General features: G+C 35.4%; 1 protein-coding gene across 4 annotated transcripts in view; it reads right to left on the bottom strand.

The window, feature by feature from the left end:
• The window catches only part of RPS6KC1 (ribosomal protein S6 kinase C1), a 203,709-nt gene that overhangs the window by 58,245 nt on the left and 130,526 nt on the right, over positions 1-14,938 (bottom strand). For all 4 annotated transcript variants that reach the window (XM_044003541.1, XM_044003542.1, XM_044003540.1 and 1 more), the window contains 2 exons: positions 9,064-9,111; positions 5,726-5,858 (listed from right to left, as the gene is read on the bottom strand). In XM_044003541.1, coding sequence (XP_043859476.1) covers positions 5,726-5,858; positions 9,064-9,111 — 181 coding nt within the window. The remainder of the gene's footprint in view (positions 1-5,725; positions 5,859-9,063; positions 9,112-14,938) is intronic.

Raw genomic sequence — 14,938 nt, 5'->3', positions numbered from 1 at the left:
TGAAGTGAAGGAGAAGGTCATGAGTAAAGGAAGTAAAGGAAGGAGAAGGAAATGAGTAAATTGAGGACAAGAAAACTTTCAATGTTTGACAGAACATCAATATGTATATTGAAGTTCCCTGGTATAAAAGCAAGGGTTGAGATGAAAAGAAAAACCGTGAGCCAGGAAATGAAATCACTGAGGAAGGAAGAAAGTGAGGGATCCTTGTGGTTGGTGGATAACACCTATCAGAATCTTGACAGGGTAATAAATATAGATTAAACAAATGTCAGAGAAGGAGAGTTTCCTGAGTAATGTTGGTAAAGGGAGAGTCTATAAGTAAGAATGTGGGTTCTGCAGAGAATCTGCGACTGGACATATACCCTAAGGAAGTCAATGACAAGAACAAAGACCTGAAATATTCCAAAATATTCATCACAGCACCCTTTGTGGTAGCCAAGAATTAAAAACTAAGTGTGTGTTCATTAATTAGGGAATGGTGAAAAAAAAAAAACTATGTATACCATCATAATGGAAGTCTACAATACAGAAAGGAATTACAAAAATCAAAAATTCAGAAAAACACAGGAAGATTTATGTAAATTGATCCAGTGAAGAAAATAATGATGAAACCTACCTCAACCTTTGCTGCAGAGTTGGAGGACTACTAGGACAAAATATTTTACATAAAACTGTCACTGTATATTTGCATCATGGTTTTTCTTTATCAGAAGGGGAAAATTTGAAAAGAAGCTTAGGAAACGATTGTGATATAGACAATAGGCATCAATAAAATGTGGTTTGTTTTTAATCTGCAAATGACATAAAGCTTTGAAGAGATGACCAACATGTTGGATGGCAGAATCCAGATCCAGAAAGATTCCATAGGGTCAATGATGGGTCAAATAAAGTAAGAGGACATTTAACAGCAATACATATGAAGCTCTACACAAGATTCCAAACATCAAGTTCACAATTACAAAATGAATGAGGCATTGTTACAGTACATTTGGTGTAAAAACCAACTGGCAGCTTCTGTGGATTATAAACTCGACATAGGTTGAGTACATGTAGTACATGTGATTTGGAGCCAAAGGGTCAGCATTCGAATTCCAGTTATTCTGCTTATTACCTCTGGGACCTCGAGCAAGTAAAAACCTCTCTGGGCTTCAATTCTTCATCCCTAAAATGCCAGGGTAGAACTAGAAGTCCTCTTACAGCTCGATATGAATGACCTTTTAAGCAATGTGTAATGTACCAGTCAAAAAGATCTAAAACTAATATTCCAGGCTACATTAAAAATAGCACAACATATATAATATGATGTTTTAGGAAAGACAGAAAAGGTAGAGTAGAGAAAACCAGGATGATCAGAAGCCTGGAGACAACATCCCATATAAGGATCATTTCAGAAACTTGGGGTATTTAGCCTAGAAAAGAAAAGACTAAGGGTTACTATGAAAACTGTCTTAAAGAATATGAATGGCTTTCAAGTTGAAAAGGGATAGGTTTGTTCTGCTTGGAAGCAAAAGGTAGAAAGGAACACAATGAGTTAAAGGAAAAAGAGGCAGATTTAGTTTAAAAGAAGTAGTTCTTAGCAGTTTGGTATATTCAAATATGGAACTGGCTAATTCAGGCTACAGTCTTAGCCTGCCAAGGTTATGTGTCCAGAGGCAACAATGGTAGATGGCTTCCCATCATGGTGCAGTACGTTGGACAGGGAGGGGATGAGAAGAACAAAATCTAAGATAGCTAAGATATTTAGCAGTTGAAAAAAGGCTTACAAATGAGATCTATAAATGTAATAGAATATTATGACATTGTAGGAAATAGCAAATGAAATTATTTCAGAAAATCTTAGGTAACACAAACTGATGCAGGATGAAATGAGCCAAAATCAGCAGACCAATTTATACAACAACTACATTTGAGAAACAAATAACTTTGAAAGACATAAGCACTCTGATCAATACAATGACCAACAATGTTTCCAGAGGATCTAAAATGAAGTAGATTACTCACCTCCTAACAGAGAGGAAATGGGCTAAAGGGGCAAAATGAGGCACACATTTTTTGACATGTCCACACTATGAATACATTTTTGCTTAACTATACTTGGATGTTACACGGTTCTTTTTTTTTCCTCTTGTTATTTTGTGTGGTTTGTTTTTGGGTTTTGTTTGTTTGTTTGGGGGAAGGGGAGGTAAGAATTGGAAAGTGAGAGGAAAACAGCAACAGGAAAGCCAAAAAGGGGGAGAGCAACTGAAACATTTACAAAAATTCACAGAAGAGAACAAAAAAAAACAAAAAAAGAAGTGCAGAGCAAAGCACAGACAAGTAGGACAATTTTGAAAGTAACATATAGAATATACATACATCTACAGCAAGTGTTATTTTCAAAATGGAGATTCATAGTTTCATACAAAATCTTTTTATGTCCTGCTGTTTAGATAGAAGTGTCTTTTTTGTATTTAAGTTCAGAATAAAATATCAAAACAACAGTATATATTGTGAGTAAAATAGTGCTGGCTAAATATTACAAATTTAAAAATCTAAATTCTATAAATAGGCAGCTAGGTGATACAATGGATAGAGCAATAGACTTGGAATCAAAAAGATCTGAATTCAAATATGGCCTCTGAAACTTACCAGCTGTGTGACCCTGGGCAAGTCATTTTACATACAGTTTCCTCATCTGTCACAAAGGGATAATAATAGCACCTAACTCTTAGAGTGGTTGTGAAGATAAAATCAGAAAATATTTGTAAAGTGTTTTGCAAATCTTAGAAGTGCTATATAAACGTTGGCTATTGTTATCATGTTGTTCTTTTTACCCACAAATATGATATTATTACTTTATGGTGTCATCTTTGAATATCAATGAGTAGATAACAAGATACTTCTGAGATTTGTGTTCCAAATATTGACACAACCTAGGTCACAGGAGTATTGTGAGAAACTGATTTTGAAACCTTGAAGCACTATTTAAAGGTGAGTTATTATCAAGATCAAGTATTAAGCGCCTTGTGTATACAAAGCCCCTTATGAGGCATTAGGAAATACACAAAGTTTAGCTAGTTTTCCCTAATAGAATTTACAGTCTAGTGAGAAGATAAAATAGAAATGTAGATAAAGACAATGTAAGATATTACATGACACAATAATGGGCAGGGGGATGATAAATAAAGTACTAGATGAGATCCAAAGAAGAAGGTCATTAATGATTAGTAGGATCAGAGGTGGTTTCATGGAGAAAGAGGAGATATGTGATTTAATATGAAGTTCTATTTTTTTCTATTTTTTAAAATAAGGACTGTTTGTTGACATTTGTCAACTTCATAATAATAAAAAGGAAATTTTTGAAGATATAGGAATTCAACAGACAAAGCAATATTAGAGACATTCCAGGCAAGTGAAACAGGGTAAGCAATGAGCCCAGAGGTGAAAGAGCATAGGGCATGTTGGGAGAGACAAAAAGTAGTTCAGTTTCCAAACTTGTGCACAATTAAATTAAACTTTTTATTAATTTACATGAATGGAAAAGAGGAATAGCAAAGATAATACAAAACAATGACTAATCTCAGTCACTTCTATTTAGCTTCCAGATACATGATATGTTTTTCTAATTGTTCTTCTAGAAATTATTAAAATCAACTTGTATTTCTTGAAATAAATAAGCTTTTCCCCCCTGAAAATGGATATATTTGAAAGAGGGGAGGGGGGTGGGGAGAAGGAAGGAAGGAAGGAAGGATAGCCTAGGCCCTTCCACAAAATGGAAATTCCAGAAGGAACTCACTAATGGGAGAAGGCCCAGAATGGGGAAGATGGAGGGAGGGGCAGGTCTTGAAGAGGGATACACCAGAATATGTAGGCTATGGGGGTGGGCACTGGAAGTGGCCAAAAGAAACCAGGAATGGATATTTGTCATGGATAGCAAAAAACTACAAACTATATGGAAGCCCATCAACTGAGGAATGAGCATCTGGTGGTATATGAATGTAACACTGTATTATTACACCATATGAAATAATGGAGATAGGGAATTCAGAGAAACTTAGAAAGACTTGTATGAACTGAAGCATGGCAAAGAAAGTAGAGCCCAGAGAACAATATACACGATAACTATAATAATGTAAATTAAAGTAGCAATAAAAGGGCAACCAAACACAAAGTAATTTCAATGACCAATCTTTGTTCAGAGGAAAACATGATAAAACACATTTCCCTGGTGGGGGAATACAGGTCCACAATGTTGCATATGCAGTCAGACAGAGCAACTGTCAATCAGATTTTACCTATTAGTTACAAGGAAAGGCTAATGGGGTAGGGGAATATATTGCAAATGAACTAATATGAAAACAAAATGTATTAGTAAAACACACATGTATGCATATACACATGTATACACATATATACACACACATAGATGTATATACAGATAATCTACAAAGTGAATAATCCACAAATAGGTAATGGAAGATTGACTATAATTACATTCATCTTGGTGACCTTGTTCTAAATTATTATGGATTATCATTATGCAAGTTATTTTGTTCCACACCAGAGGTGGCTGTATTTTGCTATCAGATGACATGACCTCTAATTCAATAATGACTGTAATGCACTGGTATTCTCAGATAAAAGCTGTCTATAATGTCTGAACAAAGGTGAATTAGTTATCCAATTCACACACGCAATTAACTCTCTTAATACCTAAGAGACCATGGAGCCCCTTCTGAATTTACTATTAATACTGCATATGGAGGTCTTCCCTCCATCTGTAGTTATCCTGTGTTACACTTCATAATAAACAATATTAATAGTTTATTACCCCTATCAAAAATTTTGCATTGGTTATCACAAGAGATCTCATTGCAGAATGAATCCTTCATTGGAAAAATATATCTTATTTAAAATGTTATACCTCTTAGAAAAGCACAAAAGCTCTTTATTCCCAGTAAGGCAAATAAGGAAAAAACCATCACAGAAGATTAGAAACTATTAGGTTATCCTGTGGCTATTTTAAGACTTCTCAAGAATAAATATTTATTAGCTGAATTTAAATTTATATTCTGCATTCATTCACACACACACCCAAAAGAAGAATAATTACTTATACTATGGTGTTAAAGGGCAAAAAAAAAAAATCAAAACATAATTTTTTTTACTTGCCACCTGTTCCCTCTACTAAAAACTGAAATTTCATAAATAGTTAGAAGGCATAACAATGTGCTTCTGCTTTGAACCCATATGTGACGCCACTGGCTGTATTTAATAAAAACCCAGATCAGAATAAATAGGTAATGTCAAGAGTTAGGCAAATATCCTTGCCTTTTAAAACATGGAGGTGATTAATTAATTCTTTAGGGGATGCTTTTCATTTTAGTCACCTAACATTAATATATCTTCTTGGCAAAGATGATAGAACAAAATAAAAAGCCAAAAATCAAACCTGTCTCTCTTAGTATTAAGTTACTGTTTCTCTTTGACGCTATCTGTTCCTGTGGAAAGTAAGTATTTTTAAAACTATAGTTTGAACAAGATCTGTTCACGTGGGTTTTATCCCTCTTTAATAACTCTCATCACAGGAAGGCAAGATCTCTTCCTTCTGTTTTTGTGTTATAAGAAAAACTAAAACACAACTGGTAGGTAAGGTCAATATAAGGGGGGTATTTACATTAGCAAGAATGGAAAGCTAAGTAGTTGATATTCTTTACGGTGCAAACAATTTAAACCATAGACCAACCTTCTGCATGCTGCAGAACAAGAAACACAGACTCCTCAGAGATGATGTACTTGTGCAGACACACCATGTTGGGCACACAGCGGGGGATGATGGTCTTTCTGTTCCTGCTGTACTCACTGCTTTTCCTTAGACCCTGACAGAGAACAAAAAGGTCAGTTGTACCCTCAGCTGCCTTTCGAGCCTGCTGTGCTCTGTGTTTATCAACCAAACTAATCTATCCGAGTTACTCTAGGCTTCAGAGAAACCACTCATCTGCTGCTCTATGCCCCTCGGTCCCTGGAGGCTCTGCTGATGGCATCTGGCATGAATCCAGAGAACAGAAGATGGCACAAAGCTGCCATTAAAATCAATTACGTGGGTCAGTGTTTTTATTAGAGTCTCTCTCAAACTAAGTCATCAGGATGACACTCTGAGTTATTTCCCTATGACCTTTTCTTAAATTTTATTTTATGTGTACACTTATGTATGTATATTTAAAACAAAAGACATTGTTACATCAATCCAAATTCTAGAGACAAAAGAGGCACTCCCAGACCAGCCTGGCGAATTTCAAATTCTATTCTTTGCAGGACCAATGAGTATCCTCCAAGGGAACAATTATTTTCCAAAGAATAAGGTGTGTCCATTTTCTGAGGTCACACCCTGAATAAAAACTGCTTGAGAAACCTTCAGCAATAAGCAAAGCATGTTTTTCAAATAAATGTTTCAGTATTTGTCAGTCTGACCTGCTGTACTGATAAGCCAAATAGAAAGTAGCTGGAAAAGGAAATAAAAAGTTAATCTATTCAATTTCTAGATGCAACGGAAATGCTTAAATGAAATATATTTTTAGAGATGTATTGTCACAATCCATTTCGAATACTACTTCTAAATTACAAATGGAAGGTTTTCTTAACCATGCCTTTGGTTATAAATTCAAGTAAAAATAGAATAAAAATTCAATTTATGGTGGAGACATCAAAAAATGAACTGAGGGTCAGAGCTATAGATAACACACTCTGAAATAACAAGAAAAAATTTTAAAATATAAATTTTATTTTAGCTTTCAATGGAAACAAAATGTGTTCATACTCATACATACAAACACACAAATACAAGCAAAGAAAAAAGAGTACACAAGATTTTTTTTAATGATTCTAAATTACTGTTGGTCTGTAAACTTCCATCTCCTACCAATTGTTAAGCCCACTCCCAAAGGTTGTTCATATTGACTGTAACACAGTCATATTTATTCTCCTTATTCTCATAGAGGTTCTTCTTTTAGCTCCTTTTCTCAGTATATAGCATTAATTTATTATTATCTTTTTGTGTGTGTGTGTGAGGCAATTGGGGTTAAGTGACACGGCTGGTAAGTGTTAAGAGTCTGAGGCAGGATTTGAACTCAGGTCCTCCTGAATCCAGGGCCGGTGCTCTATCCACTGTGCCACCTAGCTGCCCCCTATTATTATCTTTTAATGCAAGGTTGTATTCAATGTGTACATTGTTCTTTTGGTTCTGCCTTCTTCGTTCTGAATCATTTCAAATATCTTCTAATACTCCTCATAATTTTTCATATCAGTCATTTCTTATGGCCCCCAAATATTCCATTATCTTCCTATATATGATTTATCATAGGAACAATTTAAACTGCATGAAACTTGGGCCCTTCAGAATTATAATTATGATCACAGATTAAATTCTGTGTGGTCCTCACAAATGGGAGAGGTAGCTTCAAAGGCAGGAAGACCTGGGTTCGAGTACTGCCTCTGACACATACTGGCTGTATAATATTAGCCAAGTCATTTAACTCCTTAAGGAACTAGAGAATTCAAAGAAGCTACATTTTAGAAAAGGGGCTGACCTGCATTGGTAGGAGAAGATTTCTCACCTACAAGATCCCTCTACCACTGTAGTAGCAAATCCAGTCCCAATCCTGGGCCTTATCCCTTTACAGATCCTGCATAAATAATTGTTTCCATGGAAGGAAATAAGGAAAGGAAAATCTACGAGTTAAAACTATATTCTGTATTCTGTTGATTGAATATAGTACTGAATAAGTATCATTTAACTTTGATTTTGCAGTTCAACCAATAGGAACAATCTATAGGCTAGAATATTAGATCAAAGCTAATAAGATGAATTTCAATAGAGGTAAATGTAATGTTTTATGTTTGGGTTCAAAATATCAACGTATAAGTACATAATGGAGGGAGCATAGCTTAACAGCAATTTGCCTGAAAAAAAGATCTAAGGATTTAAGTGACCAACCTTAAAATGATTCAATAGTGTGATATGGCAAGTCAAAAACATTTAAGCGGGGCAGCTAGGTAGCACAGTGGATAAAGCACCAGCCCTGGATTCAGGAGGGCCTGAGTTCAAATCTGGCCTCAGACACTTGACACTTACTAGCTGTGTGACCCTGGACAAGTCATTTAACCCACACTGCGCCGCCAAAGAAAAACCATTTAAGCAACTGTAAGCTGCATAATGTCCCAGACCAGGAGAAACAGGACCTTTTAACATCACATCAAAAGTACTATGTTTATTTCTGATTTTCATAGTTTATAAAAGATACCGGTATGCTAGAGGGAAATCAAAATGGTGACATGCCAGATGAGGAATATTTGGAAGAACAAAAGATATATATATAAGAAAAAAAGACAGCAGAGACATGATAGCTGTCTCCAAACATTGAAAGGACTGTCACACAGTAGCAGAAAGGGATTTATTCTGCTTTCCTCCTGAAGGCAGAAGTAGGAGTAATGTATGGAAGTTGCAGAGAGGCAAATGTAGGCTTAATGTCTGGAAACGCTTCCCAACAATCAGGATCCTACCAAAGTGGAAAGATCTACCTCAAAAGGTAGCAGGTTTCCTATAACCCAAGTGAAGAGCTTTGAGAAAATACAGGATGGCTACTTGTTGGAGAGGATTCTTGTTCAGATACAGGTTGGATGTGGTGGCTCCCTGATGTCCCTTTCAAATGTGTGACACTATGCCCTAATCTCACACTAAATTAGGTACAGAGAATTTCTAGTTATCTGGAGGACGGGTGTTAAAAATCAACTGCAAACGGGGCAGCTAGGTGGCACAGTGGATAAAGCACCAGACATGGATTCAGGAGGACCTGAGTTCAAATCCAATCTCAGACACTTGACACTTACTGTGTGACCCTGAGCAAGTCACTTAGCCCTCACTGCCCTTCAAAACAAAAACAAAAACAAATCAACTGCAAAAAGAAAAACAAATGCAAAAAAACAAAAAGGTACTCAATATAGAGTACAAAAAATAAGGCTATTTCTTTCTTAAGTATTTCTTCATTTCAATTTTTTAATTCAGAAAAAAAAACTAATTCTACTTACTTTTAAAATGAATGTCTCTTGTGTCCTTGTGTCCATTACAAGTAAAACCTACAAAAGGGTTTATTTTAAAAAGAAAAAAAGAAATATTAGTATTAATCTCTATATTAAGAAAGTCAGACTGAACAGGATTTTCAAAAAAACAACCCAAAGAGATATGGTTAAGTTCAGAATATCCATGCTACTTCTACTGGCCCATGGATCAAAAGATAAGTCTTTGTTTTGACCTCACTAAGGAAGCATTACCATTTTAAAGAAATTTTTAGTACATTACTACACTGCCTAGGATTTTGCTTAACTTTCAAGACTAAATTTCTTCCGTTTTAAACATGATTTTTCTTCTCTTCCCTAGAATATATGATAACAAACTTATTAAGCAATCACAGAAAATATTCAATAGTTCACTTTTTGTTTTCTTTTCTTTTTAAGTGTTATTGATGTTTTGTTTTTACATTACATTTACAGGTTATTCCTCACTCTGTGAAAGGTCCCTTGTATCAAAACAAAACAATTAAGCAAAACTACACATCACTCCATCTAAAAGTATATGTAATATTCCACATCTATAGCACCCTCCAATTTTTGTAAGTTTATGCGAAACCATATGCAACATTCCATATCTATAGCACCTCTATTTTTAAGTGCTCCTTAATTAGCAGAAATGTATTTTCTCTCCCTCCGAGCCCCACCTTGTTGAAAAAAGAGAGAGCGGGAAAAAAAAAAATTCCTTCTAATACATATGTTTAGTCAAGTAAAACAAATTCCCCCATTGGCTCTGTGTGTATATACATACATACGTGTATATATGTTTGTGTGTATGTGTATTCCTTCTCTCAGGAAGTTAATAGTATTTTATTCAATACTTCATCAAACAATGACTGCATAGAAGTTTCTAACCTAAAGAGTTGGAAGGGTTCTTAAATGTCATGTAATCAAATCTCCAATACTTTACATAAATTCCCTTTACATTGTGGCCTTGGTATTCTAACCTCCTATTAAATGTTACTTATTGGATCATATGTTAGGTACCAGTTAGCATCTAATTTCTGGAACAACTCATCTATGAATAAGCATAATTCTAGAGATATATCTTCGATTTAGAGTTTTACATGGAAAAGACTACAAATTAAGAAGAATGATTTTTGTGAATGGCTTACTACTTTATTCAACTTACTCTAACTCTCAATAATTCAAATGCAGAATGTTCTAATATAATCAAGCTTCTAACATAATTAATAGATGTTCTAATATAATCAAACAAGTATTACCTGGTATGGAATGTGCATTGGGGAAATTAGGAGTAAGGGCAAGTCAAGGAGGGAGATGAGAAAGAGACGGAGAATGGTTGAGAATAAATTAGCAGGAATAAAAAGTAGGAAAATAATATACCATGTTAAATTTGTTTTTATTTTTTGAAGAAAAAAATAAGTCTTCTGAGCAAAGAACTCCTATATGAATACTAAGTTTTGAAGAAAAGTGCCAGCTACCCTCAGCAACTAAATTAAGTCAATTGTAATAATAGTCACTTAGTCAACAAGTTACATTATAGAAAATGACTATAGTAATCTAGTATATGATAAACCCAAAGATCCAAGCCTTTGGAAGAAAAACTCATTGTTTGACAAAAATTGCTGGGAAAACTGGGAAACAGTATACTATGCTGGGCAAACACACTATATACTAAAGTAAGGTCAAAATGGGTATATGCTTTAAACACAAAGGGGATACCATAAGCAAATTAAGAGCAGATGGAGGCAGCTAGGTAGCACAGTGAATAAAGCACCCACCCTGGATTCAGGAGGACCTGAGTTCAAATCCAGCCTCAGACACTTGACACTTACTAGCTGTGTGACCCTGGGCAAGTTACTTAACCCTCATTGCCCCGCAAAAGAGAGAGAGTGTGAGCGAGCATGGGATAGTTTATCTCTCAAATTTATGGACAGGGGAAGAATTTAGGACCAAAGAAGACAAAGAGAACATTATAAAATGTAAAACAGATCATTTTGATTATATAAAACCAAAAAGCTTTAACATAAACAAAACAAATGTAACCAAAATGATAAGGAATGCAGAAAACTGAGAAAGAATTTTTGTAATAAGTATCACTGATAAAGGCCTCATTTCTCAAATATACAGAGAACTGAGTCAAATTTCTAAAAATACAAGTCATTCCCCAATTGATAAATGGTCACAGGATATGAACAGGCAGTTTTCAGACAAAGAAATCAAGCTATCTATAGCCATATGAAAAAATGCTCTAAATTACTACTGATCAGAAAAATGCAAATGAAAACAACTGAGGCAGCACCTCACATCTATCAGAGTAGCAAATGTAACAAAAAAGGAAAATGATGGATGTTGGAGGGGATGTGGAAAAACTGGGACACTAATCCACTGTTGGTGGAGTTGTGAATAGTTCCAACCATTCTGGAGAACAATTTGGAACTATGCCCAAAGGGCTAGCAAACTTTGCATACTCTTTGATCCAGCAATACCACTGCTAGGTTTATATTCCAAAGATATCCCAAAAAAGGGAAAAAGTCTTATTTGCACACAAATATTTATAGCAGCTGGTTTGTGGTGGCTAAGAATTGGAAATCAAAGGAGTCCCCATCAACTGGGGAATGGCTACACAAGCTGTGGTATATGATTGTAATGGAATATTACTTATGGTATAAGAAATGACAAGCAGGATGATTTCAAAAAGGCCTGGAAAGACTTGTATGAACTGATGTAAAATGAAGAGAGTAGAACCAGGAGAACACTGTGCACAGTGACAGTGACAGCAATATTGTTTCATGAAGAACTGTCAATGACTTAACTGTTCTCAGCAATACAATGATCCAAGACCATCCCAAAGGATTGTAAAATAAATGCCACTAATGATGATGCATACTACCCACCTCCAAAGAAAGAAGTGATACTGATAGTACACAGAATAAAGCATGGCATTTTTCACTTTATTTCTTTCATTTTTTTTCTTTTATTTGAATTTTCTTATACAAAATTACTACTATGGTGATGTTTTACATAACTGCACATGTATAACCCATATCTGACTGCTTGTCGCCTCAGGAAGGGAAGGAGGGATAGAACTTGGAAATCAAAGCTTTAAATAAAAATTTTTATTAAAATTTAAATTATAATAAGAGGCAGCTAGGTGGCACAGTGGATAGAGCACTGGCCCTGGAGTCAGGAGGACCTGAGTTCAAATCTGGCCTCAGACAGTTAACACTTACTAGCTGTGTGACTCTGGGCAAGTCACTTAAACCCAATTGCCTCACCAAGATAGATAGATAGATAGATAGATAGATAGATAGATAGATAGATAGATAGATAGATAGATAGATAGATAGATAGATAGATAGATAGATAGATAATGATAATACTAGCTATGTGACTGGGCACAAAGTTTGACTTGGGATATAATAAGATTGGAAAGATAAACTGGGCCCATATTACAGAGGGCCATTAACATCAGATTAAAAGCATTTGGGCGATCACAGGAGGTAACTGTAGAAGATTTTAGGAAAGAGTAAGTAATAAACTAAAACATAATTTTAGGGAAATTAATCTGGCGATGGCAAACAAAATAGACTAGAAGCAGGGAGCACACTTAGAAAGCTATTATAATAATCTAGATTTTACAAAGAAAGATGCAGGACTGAATCGATTGAAAGGGGATAGGGCAAGGAAGAGGAAAAGTCAGATATGGTACCAAAGTTAAAAGTCTATATAGGTACGAGAATAAAAGTAGAATTATAATTGACAGAAATAGGGAAATTGCAAAGGGGCTCAGTTTAAAGGAAAAGAGGCAGAGATAATGAGTTTGGTCTTAGAAAATTATTAATAATAGGGGTTTGGGGACTTCCAGGGGCCCCCACTGAGAGAGCCTGGCCTGACCTTTCTTAAGGTCAGCCCAGAGTCAGGAAGTTACCTCATTACCTGAAAGCCTTGTTCCCTGGGCTCTGACCTCAGCACGACTGTGCCAAACCACCCTCAAATCCAGTGAACCAATAGATTTGAGGGATGCTAGCCAATTAGCTTTGAACAATGTGTAGGGGCAAGCTCTGCTCCTGCCCACAGCAAGCTTACAGACACTCGCCCTTTGGCCTGGGAACTTGGTGAGAGGAGACACAGTCCACTAGGGTTCCCCATTTTCTCTCTTCTCTCTCTTCTATTTCCTAGCTAGGCTTTCCTATCTTTCAGAGCCATGTGTGCTCTCTTTACTAATGCTTAATATGTTTAATAAGTGCTTAATACCCCCAAACTAGTGCAGTAGCCTCTAATTTCTAAGTAACAAATATATGATAAACTCCAGCTAATTTTCCCTACACTTGGGACAGAAATAGAGCAACCACATATAGTTTTACTCTCCACAATTTGAAGTAACAGTAGATCATGATAATATAACTGTCTAAGAGGTAACTGGAGGTAAGTGAATGAAGCTCAGGAAGACATCAGAACTAGAAAGAACAACTGACAGTAATCTTCTGTGGGGAAAGTTGAGTTCACAGTGGATGAGCTCACTAAGGGAGAAAGTGTAGAGAGAAGAACAGAAACTGCTAACTAAAAAGGTAGCTAAATTTGAGCTGTAAAAGGAAGAAATGAGAAATTATATCAACTCCAGGCAGAAACAGGTCAAGCAACAAAAATTTAAGGTAGCTGACAATCACATCTAATATTGCCCAACAGCCACCCTTTGTTACACCCTCATCATTAGCTATGATCTTCCAAAGCATGCTTGAGACATAACCTATAAAATCAGACTAATTGCTCACAAGTCTTAGCTCACAAAATGTCACTATCCAAAGGGACTTTAGAAATTATTTAGTCTAACACCCTCATTTTATGGGTAAAAAAACAGACCTAAAGAGTTTAAATGACTTGCCCAAGGTCACACAGTAAATGGCTGAGTTTGAATTTGAAGCCAGGTCTCCTTACTCCAAGTCCATTGTTCTTTCAAACACACTCTAAGCTAGAAAGACACCCAGAACCTGAATAAAATATTAAGTAAGTTTCAGCTAGGGATGAAAGCAAGTAGTATCTCTTAAATATTATTTTTTTTAATTTTTAAAAAATAATTTCACCTAAGTCACTCACCATAAATTTCAGTCCCACTATACATTATTTTATTTGACTAAAATAAAAATTTACTTGGCATGTTGCTTATGCAACTAGAGGAAAAAATATATTTTCTACCAGAAATCTGCTAATTAAATGAAGGGAATATGGTTGTATAAATCGGGAATGATATCATTTTATTGGCCTCATTTAGCCACGCAGGATAAAAACTCACAAAATCAAGACAGATAAAAATGTTAAGAAATACTCATTTGTTTACATTCACTTTCTTCTCTTACCAAGTTTGTTTGTAACTAGACTCTGTTCACATTGAGGTAATAAACACAAGAACATATGTGATTTTTTTTTAAATGTGCCCTTTGACTGTCAATTTCTCCCAAACAGGTGTTGGCTAAATGATTATAAATTGGCCTCTGGATACACCTCTTCAACTGAGCCATACAGGGTTGGTGATAATATAATTAGACCTAAAAACATCAGGCTGGTGAATGCTTTCCATCTGTTTGGCAATAATGTTTAGTTAACAATAGTCTTTAAAAGAAGCACCTTCAACTTCCGTTCTTAAAGTTATTGATAGGGCCATTCTTAACACACCAGCACTCTTGCTAACAAGAGCTTTAGGCACTTGAAAATTATTAGCCATACAGCTGTATACAGAGAGGAACGACTGCATTTAACATCTGTATCTTTGCAAATTTACATGCATGAACCTCATTTGAAGTCATTTCTTAATGAACAGTGCTATGGATCTATATTAATATTAGAGTTGCATGCACAAAGATCATAAGGAGCC

The sequence above is a fragment of the Dromiciops gliroides genome, chromosome 4 (assembly GCF_019393635.1).
Source record: "Dromiciops gliroides isolate mDroGli1 chromosome 4, mDroGli1.pri, whole genome shotgun sequence".
NCBI lineage: Eukaryota > Metazoa > Chordata > Mammalia > Microbiotheria > Microbiotheriidae > Dromiciops > Dromiciops gliroides.
This window is presented reverse-complemented; position numbering and strand designations above follow the sequence as displayed.